This window comes from Protopterus annectens, chromosome 3.part0 (genome assembly GCF_019279795.1).
Source record: "Protopterus annectens isolate FY-2018-M chromosome 3.part0, PAN1.0, whole genome shotgun sequence".
NCBI lineage: Eukaryota > Metazoa > Chordata > Ceratodontiformes > Protopteridae > Protopterus > Protopterus annectens.
Window position 1 is genome coordinate 1,883,442,573 of NC_056731.1, and position 21,892 is coordinate 1,883,464,464.

A 21,892-nucleotide genomic window follows, 5' to 3' on the forward strand; every position below is an offset into this window, starting at 1 on the left:
TAAGGAATCACTTAACTGTTTTGCATTGTTTCATTATATTTCATAGTACTCCTCATGCAAATTTGCCATGGAATAAATATTTTGTTACAAATACTGTAACATAAATCTTGGTCTGTTTCATTTATTTTCTTTAAGAGCATATGTCTGTTGAAGGTTCAGTTATCTACTTCTTTCTGAGTTTTTTCATCAGTAGTCCTTGTTTTCTTAATCATTTTATGTTCTTTCAAGCTACTGTTTCCATTCTGGCATTCTACATGCCCTTTTATCATTTGTTATTCACACTTTTTTGTGGAATACCGTTTAAAGTCCATATGCTCAAGGATGCAGTCTATTTACCTCTGCTACGGCATCTTGTGTTGTTGAAGGCTATCCACCATTCACATTTATATATTAATCTACAGCAAAGTAAAAGTAGTCCACGGGTAAATGTATTGGCATAGTAAAATAGGCCAAACAGTAAAATCAGATACTTATAGGCAAAACAAAGCACATCGTGCATATAAAATAAACCCTCACATAAAATCTCTATTGCTTACCTGTGTCAGGATGTATGAATTCTACTGAGTCCATACCTATATGCTCACAGTACCTACACTTCCCACATGGCTGTGTCCCTTCTCACACCGTATTCATTTGTTTAAACTTATCTGGGTAACATAAGAGAGACAGGCCTTGGATATATGACACTGATGAACGACTTTTTTAAAACTGAGTAAGACAAGTTCATTTGTGAAATTCAGAGACTACAGGAATCATTATATCAAACATTTCCATCAACATATAGATTTTATGTGAGGGCTGATTGAGTACTAAACATATAGTCTATATGGCAAGATGTGTATGTTGCCAAAGATTTTACATAGGGAAAACGGATCGTACCCTTAGGGAACGTATAAGAGAACACTTGTACAATGTAGAGAGTGTCAATAAAAATAATGCTATACCTAAATATGTCCTGAATACAAGATTGGAACACAATTTTAAATTTAGGGTGATTGAAGTTATACAGGAAACAGTTAGATTGGGTAATGTGGAAAATAAGACCAAAGGGGCAGAATTGAGATGGATTTTAAGACTTAGGGCAGATAAGGGAGCCGGGCTTAATGAAGTGGTTTCTATTAAACCTATACTCAAAGCCAGAGGCTTGCCCAGATGATTTCTACTTGTGAGTTTAGGCAGGTTTTATATGTCGTGATGGAGTACTCAAATTTTGTGTTTTTATAAGAAGCATGATATGCCTTTAAAGATTGTTGGTATGATGATATTATTAATAAATTATGGAGGGACAAGATGTTTCATTGGATGTTTTAATTTGAAACATTTTATAAGTGAACAGTCAATAAATGTTGAAGAATTCTGTGCTGCCTTCTGTTGGTTACTTCTTGTTCTTTACATTTGCATGGAAGCACACCACAGTATATTAACTCTTAGTATGAACAGCTACTTTTAAATACTGGATTGTGGTTGTCTTTTCAACTTTTCCCGGTTAGGGGTCGCCACAGCAGAACTCTGGTCCGCTAATGATTGGCAGTAGATCTTTTATGGTGCCGAGTTGCCAGCCCGATGCCCAACTTTCAGAGAAGGCACGCCCATTCACGCATGTCTTTCGGAGGCCACTCAACCATGGGGAGGACATGCAGACTCCACACAGAAGGCACTCCAGCTGTGAATCGAACAGGAGAACCTCTTGCTGTGAGGCAACAATGCTACCACTGTACTGCATAAATACTGGATTGTACTAAGTACAATAAATACACAGAGGCAAACTGCTTCAGTAAACTACTTTAGTTAGTGCGACATTTCTGTTACATTTAACTTTTGGTTCTACAAACATGCAACACATATGCTGTTAGCTCTCTATAGCAAATTCCCAACATCTGTTTATGTATAGTTACATTTATACCAGAAGATCTGGTATATTTCCAGAGTCTGATGTAAAACAGTTCTTGCTTTGTTCTTCTAATTTATGATTTGTCCTTTCTTTAAGCTTGGTGGTTCAAGGAAACTCAGCTATCTGAAACGCAGTGTTCCAGCGCTTATTTGTGTTTTTTGCTTGATGTTTCAGCTTTACTTCATGAATGTCCTTGCAGCTGCCATCTACGTAGTTATTTTTACAGACTTTTGTTTCTCAATAACAAACTCCTTTGCATGGATGTTAAAATCTATTTAAGCTATTATATGTTTGCCAGCACATATACTACTTTCTATTTTTCAATATTTTACTCTATTTCTAAATTAACCATTTCATATTATTCTTGCAGCTTTTATTCAAGCTAATAATCATGCTAGCAACAGTTTGAAAAGACAGTGAATAATCTTTCAAATGTATGTCACTAAGGTCAGAGGAAGCCACGTTGATGTGGTGAAAGTGCTTACCTAAATAAAGTACGATTTGGTTTATTTTAAATGCTCGCTGTGCTTACTTTGCCTATAAGTATCTGATTTTACTATATATTAATCTGCCTATCAATGTCTGTTAAATAACTTAAATATTCAAAGTATTTTCTTCTTGACTGACAATTTCCATCTGTAATTTATATGTTCTGCTCCTCTTTGTGTGATCCCACCCAAGTTTACAAATTATTCTCTTACTAAAGATTTTGGAAATGAGTTACAAAATGCAGTTTGAACATTTTACTTTCTTTTTATCAGATGTGTTGCGTAATTAATTATTTTCAAATGTGTCAGGCAATTAATTATTTAATAACATATCAAGCACTCGGTTCCTTAACATTGACATTAAAATCATGTTATAACTGCTGCTTTTATAAACTAGTAAAAGGATTACTTTTCATTGTATTTCCCATCTTTGTTGTTCTGTTTCTTTTACATTTTATCATACTCTTATCTGTACCTATGCGTCTCTTCGAATACATCTGAAGTTTCAGTAGTCACATTAGTACAACTTTTTTCATACACTATACTGCATCCAGCCCTTTTTTTAAAATCTCATGTCCTTGTTTTGGGAGTCAATTATTCTAGTGTTAATTCCTTATCTTGTAATACTTTGTCCACTTCTGTTTTCTCTAAGCAAATCAAAGAGAGGGTTCTGACAAGATGATAATGGTCAGAAGACTCAGTGGTTGGTTGGGAGGGTGGCCTAATGGTTAAAGTGTTTGCCTTACAAACACAAGATACAGGGTTTGAATCTCACAAGGGATAATTGGCTAAGCTTAAAATGGCTCACAAGAGCAGTTAGCCTAGTACTAACCTATGCTCATGGAAGTATCCATGAATCTAAACCAACATCTTAGAACAACTGTAACTCATCTAACCCCAGGTTTGAAAAACAAATAATCTTACTTTCTCTCTCTGGTTTAATTTCCAAATATATATTTGCTTGTATGTTTACTGCAGGATTTTGAAGTATGAGCTGTGCTTACAACTTCATTTTCTTTAGAAATTTCTGTTAGGATGATTTACATCTCCATAACATCACACAATGGTTCATCACAGACCTCTTACATTATCCAAAAAAATTAACTAGCCGTACTTGTACTTTAAGTTATATGTCAGGTAAGCTATACAGTTTGAGTGCATCAACAAAAAAGAAGGCAGGATTCGACTAAACAGTTTTATTTGCTGGACTGTAATTCATAATCTAATGTAAGTTAAATTTAATGGGCTGAAAACCAGACAAAACAGAAGTGATAGTTACCATGGAATATCTTTCCTGAACTCCCATACTTGGAATGGTATTATGCCTTTTAAAGCTCTACAATAAAGTAGTTTACAACTTTGTCAAAGTAAGTAGAACATACTTTACTAATAAACAATATATGTTGCTCATCTGCCACTATTTCTATAATCTATGAAAGCGAATCGTCATTTTTTTATGCATTTATTCCACAAAGAGATTCTATTCCTTTTTGCATCTCTCAATTATGGCTATGTTTAGTAAAATATTTCTACTGTATATTTAATGTACAAGCTGTAAATGTAAATCCTCATTCATACATGTTAACTATATAATATTGTTTAATGTTTTCCTCTACTGGTGGTAAACCCCAGGCTGAGCCTGCAAATGATCCTTGAGGATCAGGGTCTACCCCTGTCAACAAACACATAAAATAAAGCAAAAATATGATTTCCTTGTATTACTTTGTTTTGTTTTATTGCAATGAATGTTTTTTTTTTTATCCAAATGACTGTATATTCCATCTATATTAATTTTTGTATGCAACTTTTATTTTTTTGGAAGATAATTATAGATGGAATTCTTATCAGGATGGGATGATGGTCCACTTTTAAAGAAGAGTATCGTTTCTCCACTATTAACCAGGTTGTATGGGCATACAGATATATTTTACTCAGTGTTAAATCATGGTGTACAGGTGCTACTGTTTAGACAAAAGTCAGGTATAATACATGGATACCTGGCTATTGGATTTTACAAGTGAGACATTTCTTAACTTGTCTCTGTCTCACTGACTTACTGGATAAAGTTTCTGCACTGCAGATCCGGGATTTGGAATTGAATTCTGACATTCATTAACTTGAGTGGGCTTTCTTTGGATACTCCAGTTTCTTCTAAGCACAAATAATGCTGGATGACTGTCAGCTCATATCTGTCCATGTATGTTACATTTACCTCGACCTTTGTGGCATAATCATGGCAACAAAAATGCAGACTATGAAGATCAAGTTCATCTAGCCAGTCAAAAACAAACTTGTGGTTACTTAAATTCATCCTGTCTACCTCTACTGGAATTTGTGATGATTAACTCTTACACATTTGATATTCCTGTCAGCTTCAACATGGTGCTCACGTGTTTTTCCTTCTGGAATTTACTAGTTTTTGGTGGTGTTATTCCTGTTACTGTCTTCATTTTCAATTCCACCATAACACATTTTGGAGGTCATCCCAAAATTGCTCATGTTCTATTTTTCCTTAACATTTCTCTGTACTGCTATTTTCAGCCTCTATAGAGATTTTTATTTACTTTGTTGTTAATCCTTTTTCCCTGGTGTGTTTTTTTGCCACATATGCCTGTGATCTTTAAGTCATTGTACCCTGTTGGATCGCTTGCTCTGCCTCCTCTCTTGCTTCTGAGGATATCAGGAGAGTGAAGTGACAGGGAGTCGTTCTGGCTATCATCTAGCACTAAGTGGGAGGTTTTGTATGCTTCTGGACTACCTCTTGGCAGGTGAAGGATAAACCACTGAAGTACAGTCTGCTGCACTACTGCAGTGATGTGCGTGCATGCATGCCAGTGTATGTGCTTACAAACTTACAGTCACAGTCACAAATGCACACATATACTGAAAATCCAACTACACCACACTGCTTTTCTTTTAAAAGCACGCCTTTCTAGAAGTTTCCAGTGAGCTATTTCCTTTTGCCTAGTTGTTCTGCTCCTTCCTTATCGGCATTTGTTCTGCAATGATACTTGTTTTCCTGTTTTACAGTTACCTCGAGTTGTCTACTTTGATGAGCAATTAAATGCTTCTTTTTAGGAAATTCCATGTTGCATTCACCACTGTTACTGGCCTTCCCATTTATACAAAGCTTAGCAGTATTAGACCAAATTCTAGAGAGATGATATAGTTTAAATTCATCAAATTAATACTGCTTTTGAGCCATGCTGGTGTCTTACATGAAGCTGCAACACATACTGAGATGCCACTTGTAAAATAAATCTATGCAGCTTCTTTCTTTGCATGAATCTGACGATGACTTCTCAGAGCTCTAATTTGTGCAAAACTTTTGCTACATTCACTGCATTGAAATGGTTTCTGTCCAGTGTGAACCAAATGATGTTCTTCCAAAAAGGATTTTCTGGAAAATGACTTTTTGCATTCAGAACAGTGATATTTGGTTCTTTCTCCAGAGTGTATCTGCTGATGTGTTATCAACCTTCCCTCTGAAAGAAAACTCTTTGTGCATTCTGTACACTGGTAAGTTCTTTCTACAGAGTGCTCCCTTTCATGTTCTTTTAAGCTCATCTTTGTATTAAAAGGTTTTTTACATTCGGGACATTTATATGGTTTCCCCCGGGAATGAATTAGTTGATGACGTTTTAACTGACATTTCCAGCCAAAACCTTTATCACATTCAGTACATTTATACGGCAATTCTCCAGAATGTACTAACTGATGATTTTTCAGAGTACTGTGATTAATAAAACTCTTACCACATTCAGTACATTTATATGGCCTTGCTTCAGAATGCAATTGTTGATGAGCTATCAATAGATGATTATGGAGAAAGCCCTTGCCACATTCAATACATTTATGTGGTCGATCTCCAATGTGAATTCGTTGGTGCTGCCTCAAGCTGTTCTTCCAGGCAAAACCTTTTCCACATTCAGTGCATTTAAATGGCTTCTCGTGAGAATGTACTTGCTGATGCTGTAACATTAGAGACTTGTTGGGAAAACCCTTGCCACATTCAGTACATTTATATGGTGCATCTGCAGAATGACGTACCTGATGAACTTTTAGCGCACCCTTGCTAACAAAATTCTTATTACACTCTGTACATCTGAAAGGCGAGTCCCCAGTGTGAGTGAGTTGATGTTGTTTCAAGATAGACTTTAAAAAGAAACTTTTGTCACAGTCAGTACATTTATACGGTCTCTCTCCTGTGTGATTCCGTTGGTGCTGTATCAAGCTTCTCTTCCAGACAAATCCCTTGTTACATTGAGAACATTTGTATGGTCTTTCTCCAGAATGAACATGTAAATGTTTTAGCAATCTATGCTTTCTAGGAAACCGCATATTACATTCAGTGCATTTATACAGACCCTGTCCAGAATGCACTTTCATATGCTCTGCCAGAGAACGTTTTTCATGAAAACATTTGGAACACTCAGTACATTTGTATGGCTTTTCTCCAGAATGTAGTCTTTGATGGGCTTTTAGGTTTCTTGTTTCATGAAAACCCTTGCCACATTCAAAACATTTGTATGGTTTCTCTGCAGTATGGCTTCTTTCATGCAAAATTAGGCCACTCTTTCGAGGAAAGCTCTTATCACATTGAGCACATTTGTATGGCCTTTCTCCAGAGTGAACTTGTTGATGCTGCCTTAGTACATGCTTCCAAGCAAAACTCATGTTACATTCAGTACATTTATACAGACCCTCCCCAGAATGCACTTTCTGATGACTTATAAGATTATATTTTTGGGCAAAACCCTTGCCACATTCACTACATTTGTAAGGTCTCTCTCCAGAATGCATTCCTTGGTGTGCTAATAAGTGCCCTGACTGGAAAAAACTCTTGCCACATTCTAAACATTTATATGGACGCTCACCACTATGAATTCTTTCATGGAAAATTAGGCCCCGTTTCCTGGAAAAGCTCTTGCTGCATTCTGAGCATTTATATGGTTTCTCCCCAGTATGTATTCTTTCATGGAAAATCAGGCTACTCTTTCGACGAAAGCTCTTGTCACACTGAGAACATTTAAATCTCCTCTCTCTAAAATGAACTTGCTGATGTTTTCTTAAGACACACTTCCAGGCAAAGCTCATATTACACTCTGTACATTTGTACAGGTAATCTCCAGAATGTATTTTCTGATGACGTGTCAGATTGTACTTTTGGGTAAAACCCTTGCCACATTCTGTACATTTATATGGTATCTGTCCAGAATGAAGCACTTGATGAACTTTTAGAACACTCTTACTTACAAAGTTCTTGTTACATTCTGTACATTTGAATGGGGAGTCACCAGAGTGAATGATTTGATGCTGTATCAGGGCAGACTTTACAACAAAGCTTTCAGCACAGTCGGTACATTTATATGGTCTCTCTCCTGTGTGAATTCTCTGATGCTGAATCAAGTTTTTTTTCCAAACAAAGACCTTGCCACATTCAAGGCATCGGTATGCTCCTTCTCCACAGTGAACTTGATTTTTTTTCTTTCTGCATTTTCTGATAAAATACATGCTAGACTCAGCACATGAATATTCACCAGAACGCGGTTTCTGATGATTGTCCAGTGAACACTTTTTGTAAAAACATTTGGAGCACTCAGAACATTTGTAAGGTTTTTCTCCAGAATACACTTTTTTATGAACTTGTTGAGAAAAATGTTTATCACATGCAGTACACTTATTTGATGCCTGTTCACAGTAAATCCTTTGGTGGGATATCAACTGTCTCTTCCAGGTGAAACTTGTACTACATTCAGAACATCTATATGGCAGTTCTCCAGAATGCCCTTGCTGATAAACTTTAATAGTATTCCTTTGAGAAAAAGACTCATCACTTCCAATACCATTGTAAGGCAACTCTTTTGAATTAATATTCTGATGAGACAACAATTTAACCTTCCAGATAAAACACTTGTCACATTCAACACATCTATACTGCCTGTCACTGGAATGCATTTTATGATGATTCATCAGGTCTCTCTTGTTATCATAATTGTTATATTTACCACATTTATATACTCCTTCTCTGGAGTTACTCTGTAGATATGTTAACCTACAGCTCTGGGAAAAATGGCAGTCACCCAAAGCATGTTCATCCTTATTTTTGATATCCCCTTTTACTGTAACTTTTTGTTGTTTACTGAGACTCTCATCACAATCATCACTTTCCTTGCTTAAAATCTTCCTGTTGTCATACTCAGGCTGCTCCTCTGTTTTACAAGTCTTTCCCACACTATCCATATTGGAGGAAGTAATTTGGTTTGGGTAACAGGAACAATAGCCTGGTACAATACAGCTCTGAATGGAAGATTCAGGTAATTCATGTTGTTGCCATTTACTCTTCCTGCCAACTGAAAGGAAATGTCTTATTAGTAGGGTGTACAACAAAGACTGAAAGAAACAAATATAGTTTTGCAGTTATTGTCTGTATTTTCCATTAATGCATTCAGATTAAAAATGATTTTATATAACTACATGGCCTTGATGCAATTTTGATTACAAGTATCACAATGAGTAAAACGTTTTGATTTCTTGCATATTCTGCAGTAATATTTGCAAAAAGGGGTACATTATTTTAACTGCAGACACCTGTTTACACAAAAAGCAGTATTCAGGAACTACACAAACCTACAACTACAACATGCTGACCGTAAACATTCTACTTTTTTCAACACTTTTCTTACCTCATTTGCATCTACCAACAGTCAGGTAATGATGTGCAAAATTCCAGACTGCTGGCAGACTGAACAACACCGGCCTGGAGCTGAAAGTCATAGTAAATCTAAATGAGAGGGGAAAAAAATTAAACTGCACAGTAAAGCACTACTTGCTTTACTTGTTCAGTTAAAATAATTTGTTTAATTGTAGCACTTTACACCATAAATGTTATCACTATTAAATTACATTAAAAGAATAGCATCGTGTGAAGTCTGCTACTTAAGTATTGTTGGAAAGAATGAGACAAGGCGATCCACACAGCTAGCACTACAGGAGTGATGCAGATGCACTACAGGAGTGATGCAGACAGCAGCACAATCAGAGATGCAGGTGTGGGTGAGTTAACATCTGTGAGAGATGCCAGTTTAGACTACCACTGGAAACAAAACGTTCTGTTTGCAACATTCTAGGTGCACATGCAAACAACTGCTTCATGAATGTATACTGCTGTTCTCAATCCAAAACTACAGCAAACTCAGCACTGTAAACATATTCAAACACAGTCCAAAGCCAGAACACAAAGCTTGAATTGTGATACACCAACACAGACACCATACTGGTACATTATACAGAGTTAAAACAAACAAAACAGTGATCCTGTTAAACCTACTCTGCTTCCAAAAACAATTAGGAAGGTCCTAAATAAAGGCAATTGCAATATGTCATCTGTGCTTGGTGCTAGAGATTTATGAAATGCCTACTACTTCTGCAGTCCAGCAAGCAGTATTTTTATACCTCAAAGATCTAAGGAAGAAGTGACCTTAACATTCTTAAAGGAAACAAAAATCAAGGGAACAAAGCTAAATGACCACAGAGAAAGTGAAAATACAAGCACTGATATGTAAAGGTACATGGTGCAGCTATCCAAGAAATGAAAAACACATTTACTGAAATCTTACCTTTTTGTAAAGCAAATGAGTTTAGATCCAAACAATTTTGATCTTCACTTGATGGCAAAGGACATGATGCCAAAGGCATGCAGTTCAGTGCTTGTCAGGCAATTATGAAATGTATGACCAGCCTTCCACCTGTGCAGGGGCTGGAATGGACAAGTCTCCTGTAGCTGATGTAGCACATACATTCCTCACAAGCTATATGCATGGGTCACTACTGGCCAAATCTACTAAACATACTGTATGAACAACAATCAAATATTACTACGTGCTATACTTTTAATTGTATATCTAAACCACTATGTCATGGGAAATACATGTGCTAATAAGAAGCTTTCTGTCCCCACAGTATTTTTGTTAGGCTTGGGAAATTGCGAATCAAAGAAAAAAGTGGTACAAAGATGCTAGAAGAAAGAAGAAGCTCAGTTTGTTAAATGCTCTGTATATAGTCCATTTTAACTCACACAGACCAGGGTTTGAATCCAGTGGTATGTAGCACTACATATTACAGTAGCAGTCACGTAATGTTCACACAGTCTCTCTCCACAGAAACTATAGGTAAATGGGTGAGGTAGCCCATATTATGGGTAGATAAGATAATTGTGTGTTTAAATTTCACAGACTGTTAAAATCATTAGCAAAAATGTGAAAAATCAGCAATGTGCAGTCAAATAATATGTGTAATCCTGCTATGGCTGTATGACTGGAGTGTCTGTTAAATGTTGCTGCAGTTGATTAATACATTCCATGCCATGTCCCCTGCAGTCACTGCTATCGGGTTCTGTTCCAGTGCCTGACAACCAAGGCATGACTGCTGTTTAGTGTCTGTACTGTACACATACATGTCTCTCAAGTGTCATGCGTTCTCTTTATGTAATTAATAGTGCATAATTCACCTGTTACAGGAATACCATGGCAATGAGTACCTAGATCATCATTTCAACCCACAGAACACCTTGGTAATTACATAGGTCCACCTGATGTACAAGTGTTCTGTGTAGGTGTGTACCTGTAATTTCATTATTTTTATTTATTTTACATTTGTTTACTGGGAAGGTCCGACTGGACAGAGCTGTCCGTTTTCAGCAGAGGCCCAGGGAGAAAAGCTCCAGAACAATTGCTAACATAGTATATATAAGATATTTACACATTCAGTTATAAAAAATATAGCAGACAATAACATATGATTGCATAAGATATTTACATAAGCATAGTGGTTTAGATATACAATTAAAAGTATAGCACGTAGTAATATTTGATTGTTGTTCATACAGTATGTTTAGTAGATTTGGCCAGTAGTGACCCATGCATATAGCTTGTGAGGAATGTATGTGCTACATCAGCTACAGGAGACTTGTACTCACTGTACACATAAAGAAAATACAGACCCATACAGTAGATAATAGTATTGTTGCCAAGGAAGTAAGCAGCAATATTACTAACAGACTGATTTTCTCTCTCTCTCTCCCCACCCCTTATCTTCTTTTGTTTATTACTGTTATTCATTGGTTATGGTTTACTATTAACATATGTTGTTACAGTAACTGTTTTTTGGGGCATGTGTTTTATTATTTTTATGTATTACAATGAATGCATATTAACATATCTAGTTAAATTACCTATTTTATTGCCTTATTCTGTAACTGTTACTGGCATGCTGTAACACTGACTGTTCTGTTTATCGTTATTTTTCACATAATATGCATTGATATGTAACTGTGTTATTTCCAATGTTCTGCCATGCTGTTATTACTAACAATGTTGTGTTAATAGCTAACCTACACTTATTGCTATAACTCCATTACCACAGCATGTCGGTGTAGGCCGGTTCCTGGTGATCTGCCTACCTTGCCTCAAATGGCTGTAACACCAGGTCATAGCACATCTGGGACCCAGGCTGGTGGTAACCCCTCCGCTGCCCCTGCACCACCTGCAGTGTCGGGTGGAACTGCCTCAGGGGATGGGGCCCGGCCTCCCCTCCGGGAGTGGTGACGGAGGGGCTGCACTTACTCAGGAACCAGGTTCATCTGCCAGTCATGATTCACAGAAGCGTTCACCAGAGCTATGAACGCCACCTGTTCCAGATTGAAAGTAAGCTGGCCACCCTGGCGGTGCAGGCTCACCCTGGTGCCCAGCCTCCAGCACAGCCACCCTGGGACAGTGAAGGAGCAGTGTCGACTGTCCCATTGGTGGAGATGCAAGTCACACTGCTGCCATCTGGAGGCATGTGTGACTTGGATTTCACAACACCCTCCCCAATCAAATTGTTTACCCCTTCATGTGTCACACACCGCCCCTGTATGCTGTCTTGTCTATCTGCAAATGCATCCTCTCCTACCCAGATTACCTCCCTACATGTACTTATGTCCCTTCCTCTACATCCTACTCTCACCTTAAACAAAAAAAAAAAGGCACTTGTCCCCCAAAAAAAATATCATCCCACACATAGCTCTCCATGTTGCACACCTGTCCACTGGACACCACCAATCTGGTCTAACTGGCTTGATAATACACTTATGTTGTCCTCAGCCCTCTCTCAGGGGATTGAAAGTCCAAATTAATTTACAAAATCTGTCAAAATGCATAACTGTTGCTGTAAAAGATATGGATAGCTATGGTTCTTTCTTATACCCTTCCTGCACATCCCTAAGCTGCCTTTCATTGTGTTTTTTCCTTGCTTGCCCTCATTTCACCACTTTTCTATCATTCCCTTTTTCTTTTCTTTGTATTTTTTTAGCACGGATTTGTGCAGAGCTAAGTGAAGCAGCACAGTGCAGCATGCCACGTCGCTTCACTTAGCTAAGCTTAAATGAGCTTTAATGATTAAACATGTTCATGACATTGTTAGACTCATGTACAAAAGAAACACTACTGCCAAGTTTCGAACAATGCCCCCTCTCATCTACAGCCTACTGCATTAACCTACCACACCACAGAGATCTGCCTTAAAATAGTTTTTTTCCAGCAAAACATACTGACTGGCACTTACAGTCATTAGGCAAGTAACGGAAATAAAAACTAATGGAAAAAATGGGAATGTACTTTGGATTCTGATGCAATAATACACCAGCAGACAGCCAAAGACATAATAATGGATATAAGTGAGGCCTGTCATAGCAGGTATATGTGCCCTTTTATCAGCAACTTCTGGAAAGACAACTGCTAAGGCAGCAATGGCAAAGTACATGTACAACTGGGACCGTGGTGCAGATATACAGCCATATAAACCCATGCACATACTGATAGATGTAGAAATGCTTGTTACAGTCTGTAGATGTGCATATATACCTTGCAAATACACATACTGTTGCAATGACTCAGTAGTGTAGCCTGTTAAAAAGCCTTGCATGCAGTACATTTTGTCACACACAGTCCTGGGTTCAAATCCAGTTTTTGTTGCAGTCCATTTACATTATTGTGAAGACAGCAAGTAATGTATTTATTTATTTGACATTTGTTAACTGTGTCCATCTGAGCAAAAGCCCTTTTCAGTGGAGGCCCAGGGAGAAGACCTCCACAGTACAAGTAAGCAAGAAAATTTACAAACTGAAGATAAATACAGTGAAAAAATTACAATAAAACAGTTAAGCAAATGTAGATAAAGCTTGACAGTACAATATAGTAAGCGGCATTATAACACTGAAGGAAAAAACACAGCAAATAAATATACAATAAAACATTTGAATGAATTTACATAACACCTTGAGTTATCTTCAGAGGGTAATTGTACAATACAGAGCAGTTAAGTGAGTTACGGTAGTAGGGAAGGGAGGAATAGAGAGAACAGTGATAGAGAAAGGGGTGGGTTCATGTAGGATGATTACAGAGGCAAATCCATGTGCTATTATGGTACCTTTTGAGAGTTTTCTTAAATTTGTGGATATAGGAAATGTTTCTAAGGTTCATGGGGAACTTGTTCTATGCAAGAGCAGGTAGGTAGCTGTAGAGATTCTGTCCAACAGACTTTTTAGGTTTATGAATTTGTAAGTGAGTTTCTGAGGGATCAAGGGGACTTATAGAGGGAAATGAGTGAGAAAATGCTAGGAAGGCTTATTCAAAATAGTGTGGATAATGAGAAGTTGGGTAAATAAGAGCTGGTTAGGAAACTCTAGCCAGCTAAGTGTCTGCAGAATGTGACAGTGGTGTGACGTTGAGGGCAGATTGGCTGCAAATCTAGAAACATTATGGTAGGTGGTTTCAAGTTTGGAAAGTAGTGAAGACTGTAAGTTGGTTAAAATTTAAAAGATGCAAAAGAGGTCGGGCATAAGGTAAGCTTGGACTAGTGAGATCCTGGAGTTGAGTGTGAGGAAACTTTTATTTCTATACAGTAAACCAAGCTTTTGGTGGGTTTTCGTAATACAGTTAAGTACATGAAGTCAAATTTTAGTTGATCGTCCACTATTACTACAAGCAATTTAGTGTGTGATTCAGCTATGATTGTAGTGTTGTTGAGAGAAGAGATGGCGAATTAGGATTTAAGATGGTAAAGGGATTTTGGGAGGAAGAGAAGAAGTTTTGTCCTTTTAGGGTTTAGTATGAGTTGGTTGTTAGTAAGCCATGTTTCAGTGAGGTTGAAAGATGTTTGTATTAGGGTTAGTAGGTCAGTGGGACTGTCAGTGATAGAAATGATGGTGGAGTCATCTGTGTACCGTATGAGGGAAGACTGAGGACAGGATGTGCAAAGTTGGTTAGTAAAAAATGTTAAAAAGGAGGGGGCCTAAAATAGAGCCTTGAGTGACACTTATTTTGATGGGGGGAGGGGGAGCCATTTTACAAACTGCAGTCTGCCTGTGCGGTAGCTATTGAACCAGGAGATAGTTGCAGCTATTGAACCAGGAGACAGTTGCTGAGGAGAGGTTGAGTTGAGAGAGTTTTGAGAGGAAGATGGGGTGATAGACAGTGTCAAAGGCTTTGCAGAGATCTAAAAAGATGCCGGACACTAGCTTATCATTGTTTCTAGCCAGGGAAATGGAGTTAGTAAAGGAAAGAAGTGCAGTAGTTGTGCTGTGGTGGGGCAAAGCAATGTTGAGCAGGGGTAATTAAGTTTTCATGAGTAAGATAAGCTGAGATTTGTTTATAAGCTCAGCGCTCAAGAATTTTGGAGCGTGGAGAGAGTAAGGCAATAGGTCAATAATTAAAGAGCTCAACAGAAGTTCTATCTTTATGGATTGGTATATTGTGGAACTTTTTTCAGAGGGCAGGAACAGTGGATTCACTAACTGAGCAGTTTAGGAGGATGGAGACAGGATATGCTATGGAGTCAGCAGGAGCTTTTAGGAAGAAAGGCAGCAGGTTGTCAGCTGAAATGGAACCTGGTTTAAGTTTTATAAGAAGTTTTTTGATGTAGCTGGTTGGAATGGGTTTTAGTGAAAAAGGACTGTTTTGCAGTTGGGGTGCTAGGGGGTGTGGGGCTGGTTGGGTGGACAGTTTGCATAAGTTTGCTGATGGTATCTATGAAGTATGAATTGAAAATTGAAGCAGTTTCAACGGGTATGTTATTGGGGCAGGGGTTGAGAGTTAAAGGATTTCCTGGGTGGAGAATTTTGTTAACAGCATTCCAAAAAGTTTTCAGGTTCCTGGGCTCAGTATCTTGGGGTGAAAGGTAGTAGTTCTTTTTGTCAGAGTTTGTGTTTTTTGGTTAAATTTTGGAGTTCCCTATATTGTTGGTAGTTTGTGGGGGATTTAGTCCTAGTCCAGAGTTTCCAGGCACAATCTCTGTTATGGATAAGGGACCAAGAAAAGTTGGAGACTCTGACAGTTCTGGGAGGGGCAAGGGAGCTCAGAATGTTTAGGAAGATGGAGCTTGGACAGCTTCATCTTGAGGTAGGGGAGAGAGGAAACACCAGTCAATAGCAGAGAGAGAACTATTGAATACATCTGGGATGAAGTTGGTTAGAATTTTGCACTCTTTAAATTTATGAGGTCTAGTGAAGTGGGGGGAGAATCTTTGGACATGTATAAGGGAGTGGTCACTGATTGAGTCTGGTAGGTATTCAGGGTAGTGATAGAGGTCAGGCTTAGAGACACGTATCCAATCCAAGATAGAGCAGGTATTTGTGGGTTTATGAAGAAAAGTGGATGAAGGGATACGTTGGGTGTATCCATATAGGTTTATGCTGGTGGTGGGAGAGTTACAGATGAGGGTGAGCCAATTTGTGTTAACATCACCTAGTATTATTGTTTCATTATGTATACTGTCAGACATCCACTGTAGGATTTGTTCTAATAGGGTATGTTCTCTCTAGGGTGTATATAGATGGTGACTATGGCTAGAGTTTTATGATTGTTGAGTTTGCAGTTGGCAATAATGCATTCAGCTGGGTGAAAGGAGGGGAGATGGTTAACTGGGGGAGATATGCATATGAGGGGAGAGTACATAATGGCAACATCTCCACCTTTTTGTGTGTTCTGCCCAGGTGTAGAATGTTGTAAATGGGAGGGGGGAGAAATTCTTTGTCTACATTATGTGGTTAGAGCCATATTTTACAGAGAGACCAACTATGTTGGAGGAGTACCGGGCTATCCTGGTATGGAATTCAGTTATCTTGTTAAGAATGCTATGGATGTTGAGTGAATAGAAAGAGAGATGTTTGAGACTAGGTTTAGGTACCTGCTGAACTGTTTGTGAGGTATAGGTAGGACTTGATGAATTAGAGTGTGGGCCAGGGTTTGGGTGAATGTCACCTGAGAGTTGAAAAATGTTTAGCAGGAGGAAGAGAAGTGATGTACAGGGATAGGGTGAGTGACATTTCTGTTTAATTCTGTAGAATGAGGGGAATTTTGGAGACAGTTTGATTATGGGAACATTGAATTCGGTACATGAGAAGAGTGAGGGAGAAAATGGAGTGGTGTAGTGGCTGCTGGTGTCAGTTGTGTTATGAGAGGAGGTGGGAGAAGAGGGGAGTAGGTTTAGCTGAATGTGGTAGGAAGTGAGGTTGCTTAGGAGAAGAAGAAGGAAGGGTAAGAAGAGAAGGAGGAACATACTGGAGGATGACAAGAATATGAAAGGGGTAAATGTTTGATAGAGGGAAGGTGTATGGTAATAGTTAGCTAGAGGAGGGGGGATGAAAGCAGTGAGCAAGAGTGGGAGGAGTTATGTGTAGTGAGTCAAGAGATGGGAGGGGTTATTTTAAGAGGGGTAGGTTGTGATTGTTTAGGGAGTCAAGGAAGTTGGGGATAAGGGTGGGTGGGGTTAAGATGGTTAGTTACAAAGTTAATTGATGTAGGGGTGGGTGGGAATGGGGGTAGGGTAGGGGAGTGGTGTGAGCCTGAGTGGAGCGAGGGCGAATGGAGCAGGCAGAAACTTTGAGGCAGCTTGCCAGACCATAGTAGAAACAATCAGTTAGTAATGTGTGCCATAAGACAGTGGAACAGTTAAGAGACGGCAACTTCTTGAAGTAAGAAACTTCTGCAGATAACAGCAACCTAACACTTGCTGCTTATTAGTTCTGTACAGTTTTACAGCTTTTGGTGTTAACAGTTGCTAAAAAGAGAGAAGAGGAATGGAGGGAGAAAGTTCCTCCATTTATAATGACTGAGTCATGCAATTATAATCTGCACAGGTTACTGCTAGTTAATGAACTGCTACCCAGTTTTGCAAGCCAGAGGCCTGCAGGTAGGGCCACACTGCACATATCTGTATAGCCTAATTACATGTTGCCTACTACTCTGTTATTGGCACCATTGCATAACAGACATACCTTAATCATATGCCTCGATTGGACTGTACAGGGTACCCTTACCCTGGCTCTGCCATAACGACAGGGCTGACACAGCTGCTACAGTTACATGTACAGCTTGCTGTCCGTAAAAGTGTGCACACACCTCCTTATGTGCGATAGGCTGCAGCTGTAGCATACATAGCTGTACATAAAGGTAGCTGCTACAGACCTACCATACCTCCCAACCCCTTAGAACAAGGGCTCTGGAAACAGCCATATGTAATGGGGAGGCTAAGTCCCACAGATAGGGACATGTGCGATGGTTTGCCCCTGCAAAGATAGTAGGTTGATAGACTAACAACTATTGCATTAGCATGACAGATCTGACAGATTCTGACAGATATGAAGTCTGTCACTCAAGTGTGTCTCTTACCTTACCGAACTCAACCCACAGCATTTGCCAGTGAACTGCCAACTGACCACAATGTCATGGGAACTGACCACACATATGAGGTGAAACTGTGGACATACTCCATATATCTCTACAGTTGACAGTTATGGTACCTGCCCTCTGTGATGCTGTATTCTCTACACCTCAGTAATGTCCATCTTAAGAATTAAGAAAGGGGCCGGCTCTACATGAAAGCCTTATATATTGCACTGTGGTGGCATGTCACTGGCCAATGATAGCGCAATTCAGCTGTTTTGGTTGCAGTTTGCAATTCTAAGCCATGGACTGGTACAGAGGCAACTACCTGCTAATGAGGAGTACCTTAAAAAGGCAAGCAGCTGCTTATGGAGAACAGGTCTGTATCGGACATAACTCACACAGAGAGTGCATTTCCAAAAGATTATCGGAAGCAAAGTTCAAACAAGGAGTATTGCACCCCACCAGGTATGTAATAGATTTCTCCATATAAGAGGATGAAGATGGGGGGAATGGAGGTATGGTGAACAGAGATTACAACAGTAAGCCTGTCTTAGATCTATGGTAATGTCATGTTGATGATACTCTGTTGTCATACACCTAAAGGCATGCTTCTCAACTGTCCTTGATTTTCAATCACAACTCGGCTCTGTCCCTGTCAATCCCTACTACAATTGTTGGGTGTTGCAGGAAAGCTAGTGGACCACACATGATACATCCTGATAATGAGTAAGGGTGTACACTCCTGTACCATCAAACCACGCACTGTAATTCACCTCCCTCATTCAGTCACTGCCTCACATATATAGTTCTAACATCTTCAAAGTGTCCCTGAATGCCCCTGATGTACTCTGGCTAAGTCCCCGTTTCTGTTGACACATGTCCCTGTTTGGTTGACGGCTATGCCTATCATACCTGTCAACCCCTTACAGCATGAAAGCAGGACAAAGCCATCATTTATGGGGGGGAAACAAGGCCCAAACACAGTGACAGTGTTTACATATTTGTCTGAGATCCACAAATCTGTGTGAAGCTAACCAAAACTAAGGCAAACACCCTGACATTCTGCAAACATCTGTATAGTTGAGAGGTATGATGTCTACAGGGAACATATACTACAGCAGGTTTGCTTTGTTTTCTGTCATTGTGACACACTGGTGTTGCTGGACTGTCCCAATTTAGTTGTAATAGCACACTGTTAATTGCCTGGCAGTGGCCATATGACATATTAGTGGGAGTTTGCCCATAGGGGACACCATGCAGTGCTGGGTGTTGAAACATACAGCAGAATCTGCCATGGCACACAGGGACATACCCCAGTATTGCTACTATCTTGGTGGTATCCACACACATAGAGTGTTGCCACAGTGTGGGGTATAACATGTCAGGGAGCAGCGGATACTACAGGCCATTATGGGTGTGCTGGATCTGTACATAGTGGACTTCCACGTATCTAGTCCTGTAATATGTTCCCCTTTTGTTGTCTTTCAGCAACCATGGACCGTCAGGGACATGCCCCCTTTACAGATGTGGAGAATGACATAATAGTGGATGGACTGAGACAACACCATCAGATCTTGTTGTCCAGGGGGAGGCATAATCAGAAGCAGTGTAATACTGTATCAGTCATTGTAGCAAGCTGTACATAGCTGTATATGGGTGTTAGGTCTATCTGCATTGGGGGGGTAGGGTTTACACATGGTTGTGGACACATACTCAGAATGTCAGCAATACAGTCAGTATCACAGCAGCTACTGTACATGTGGATATATGCACATATTACCTTGTAGTACTGCAACCTTTGGTGGTGCTGACAATACCTCTCCCTCACCTTTTCATAGGTGCATCAGGTATGGCCCAAATCTGTGGTCCTGTACCTGCTATGTGTGATACTGTTTTTTATGGATCATATATACCCTATGAAAGTTAAGGGCTGCCATATTGCCCTATGTACAAATGTGTTTACCAAGAGTAGAATATTTGTATGTTCCATTCTGGAACAGTTAACTACGGTTCATAGACTGGTTAGTCACATGTGTGTATGTGAATGACCATCAAAATGCCTGTACTTATAGTTATGAGTGGCTACACAACTTGGTATACATGAGGCAATTACTCCCAGATGCCTGTTCAAACACAAAAGGGAGATGCTACGTACCTGAGGCAGTGACACTAGTACTGGCATATCATTCTCAAGATAAGTGTACTGGGTTTTATGTGTAGTTCTATCACATATACTGTCATATTGCACACCTTGCAGGTATATTGTGCTGGCAACTTTATGAGACAGAGAATAGCTGGGGTCTTTTGAGCCTGTCCATGTAGGACATGTGTTTAATGCCTAGAATCCTCTTCATGAGATACTTATGTGGCCTCTCCAGCTGTTGCAAGTGTCTAGTGAGGTACATGCCAAATGGGGCATTATACTCAATGATTGGTCTAATAAGGGAAGAGAAGAGAGAGATGATGACCGCTTTCTTCCTGGATGCAAAACCCTTGGTAATGAGATCTGCCACATAGAAGGGCTTTCTGACTACAGTGGCAATGTGATGGTCGAAGGAGAGGTTGCTGTCAACCTGCATCCCCAGATCTCTTACAATGCCTTCAGTGTTCAGTGGGCTCCATCAATGTGGTAATTAATGGGAAATGAGTTTTTACCAAAGGGGATGACGACTCATTTTTTGACATTAAGTTTAAGGCCATGGTTTTGACACCAGTTGTTGGTCTCAGTGAGGCCTTTCTGTAGGATGTCTGCATCACTTGGAGAGTCAGTAATGGCTCCCAGCTTGCAGTCGTCTGTGAACTTGGTCAGCCAGAGTCCCTTTGTGTTGGTCTGGACTTCTGAGAGGTAGATGCTGAACAGGAGAGGACCCAGAACCACTCATGACTGGTCTGCAGTCTGACTTGGAGTCTGCGACTTTCACACTGTGTGTTCTATCTGTGAGCCAATTTGCAACCCACCTAGTGATATAGGGGTTGATGCCTAGTTTGATGAGTTTATCAATAATTCCTGAGTGTGGAATGGTATCAAAGGGCTTGGCCAGATCGAGGTAGACTGTATGCACTGCCTTACCTTCATCCACAGCCCTGGTGACTGACTCAAAGAAGTCAACCAGGTTGAGCAGGCATTATCTCCCTTTCACAAAGCCAAATTTCATGGGGTCTAGAGTTTGGAGATTTCCTATATCTTTGTTAATCAGGTCCATGATGATGTGCTCCATAGCTTTACATATCAGACTTGTCAGACTAATGGGGAAATAATTCCCAGGGTCTGTAGCTGCTCCCCCTTTATGGAGAGGGAAGATTGTAGCAGTGCACCATTCACTAGGGACAAAGCCTGAGGTGAGGCTGTGACTGAACAGGGCACACAGATGTGGTGCCAGTTTGCTTTGTAGTTCATGTAGAATGCAACCAGGGATATTATCAGGTCCCATGGAAGCTATAGTCTTGGCCTTGGACAATGCAGCTTTAACCTGTGCTGCAGTAATGCTGGGTGTCTGGCATTCATCCAGTATTGTGATTGGTCCTTTAGGGTGGGAGAGAGGGGTGAAGTTGACACTGAATCTGTCGGCCAGTATGTTGGCAATATCTGTTGGCTCAGTATAGGAGGTACCATTGTGCAGTAACTCAGACCAAATCTGGGTATTGCCATGGAGGTTCTTGATATAACTATAGTAGGCTTTGTGATTGTTTTTAGTGTCGGTCGCAATTCTGCCTTCATAGCTGGCTTTGGAGGATTTGATGGGGGATCTCAACTTTTTGTTGAGGCTAATAAGGGAGTTTTTCCAGTCTTGTGACTTCACCTTTTATTT

General features: G+C 39.6%; 1 protein-coding gene across 2 annotated transcripts in view; it reads right to left on the reverse strand.

Moving 5' to 3' along the window:
- Positions 1 to 1,770: 1,770 nt before the first annotated feature.
- LOC122797156 (zinc finger protein 850-like) overlaps positions 1,771 to 21,892 on the reverse strand; it is a 127,107-nt gene continuing 106,985 nt past the window's right edge. For both annotated transcript variants that reach the window (XM_044065966.1, XM_044065964.1), the window contains one exon: positions 1,771 to 8,732. In XM_044065966.1, coding sequence (XP_043921901.1) covers positions 5,641 to 8,732 — 3,092 coding nt within the window. In that variant the 3' untranslated portion in view covers positions 1,771 to 5,640. The remainder of the gene's footprint in view (positions 8,733 to 21,892) is intronic.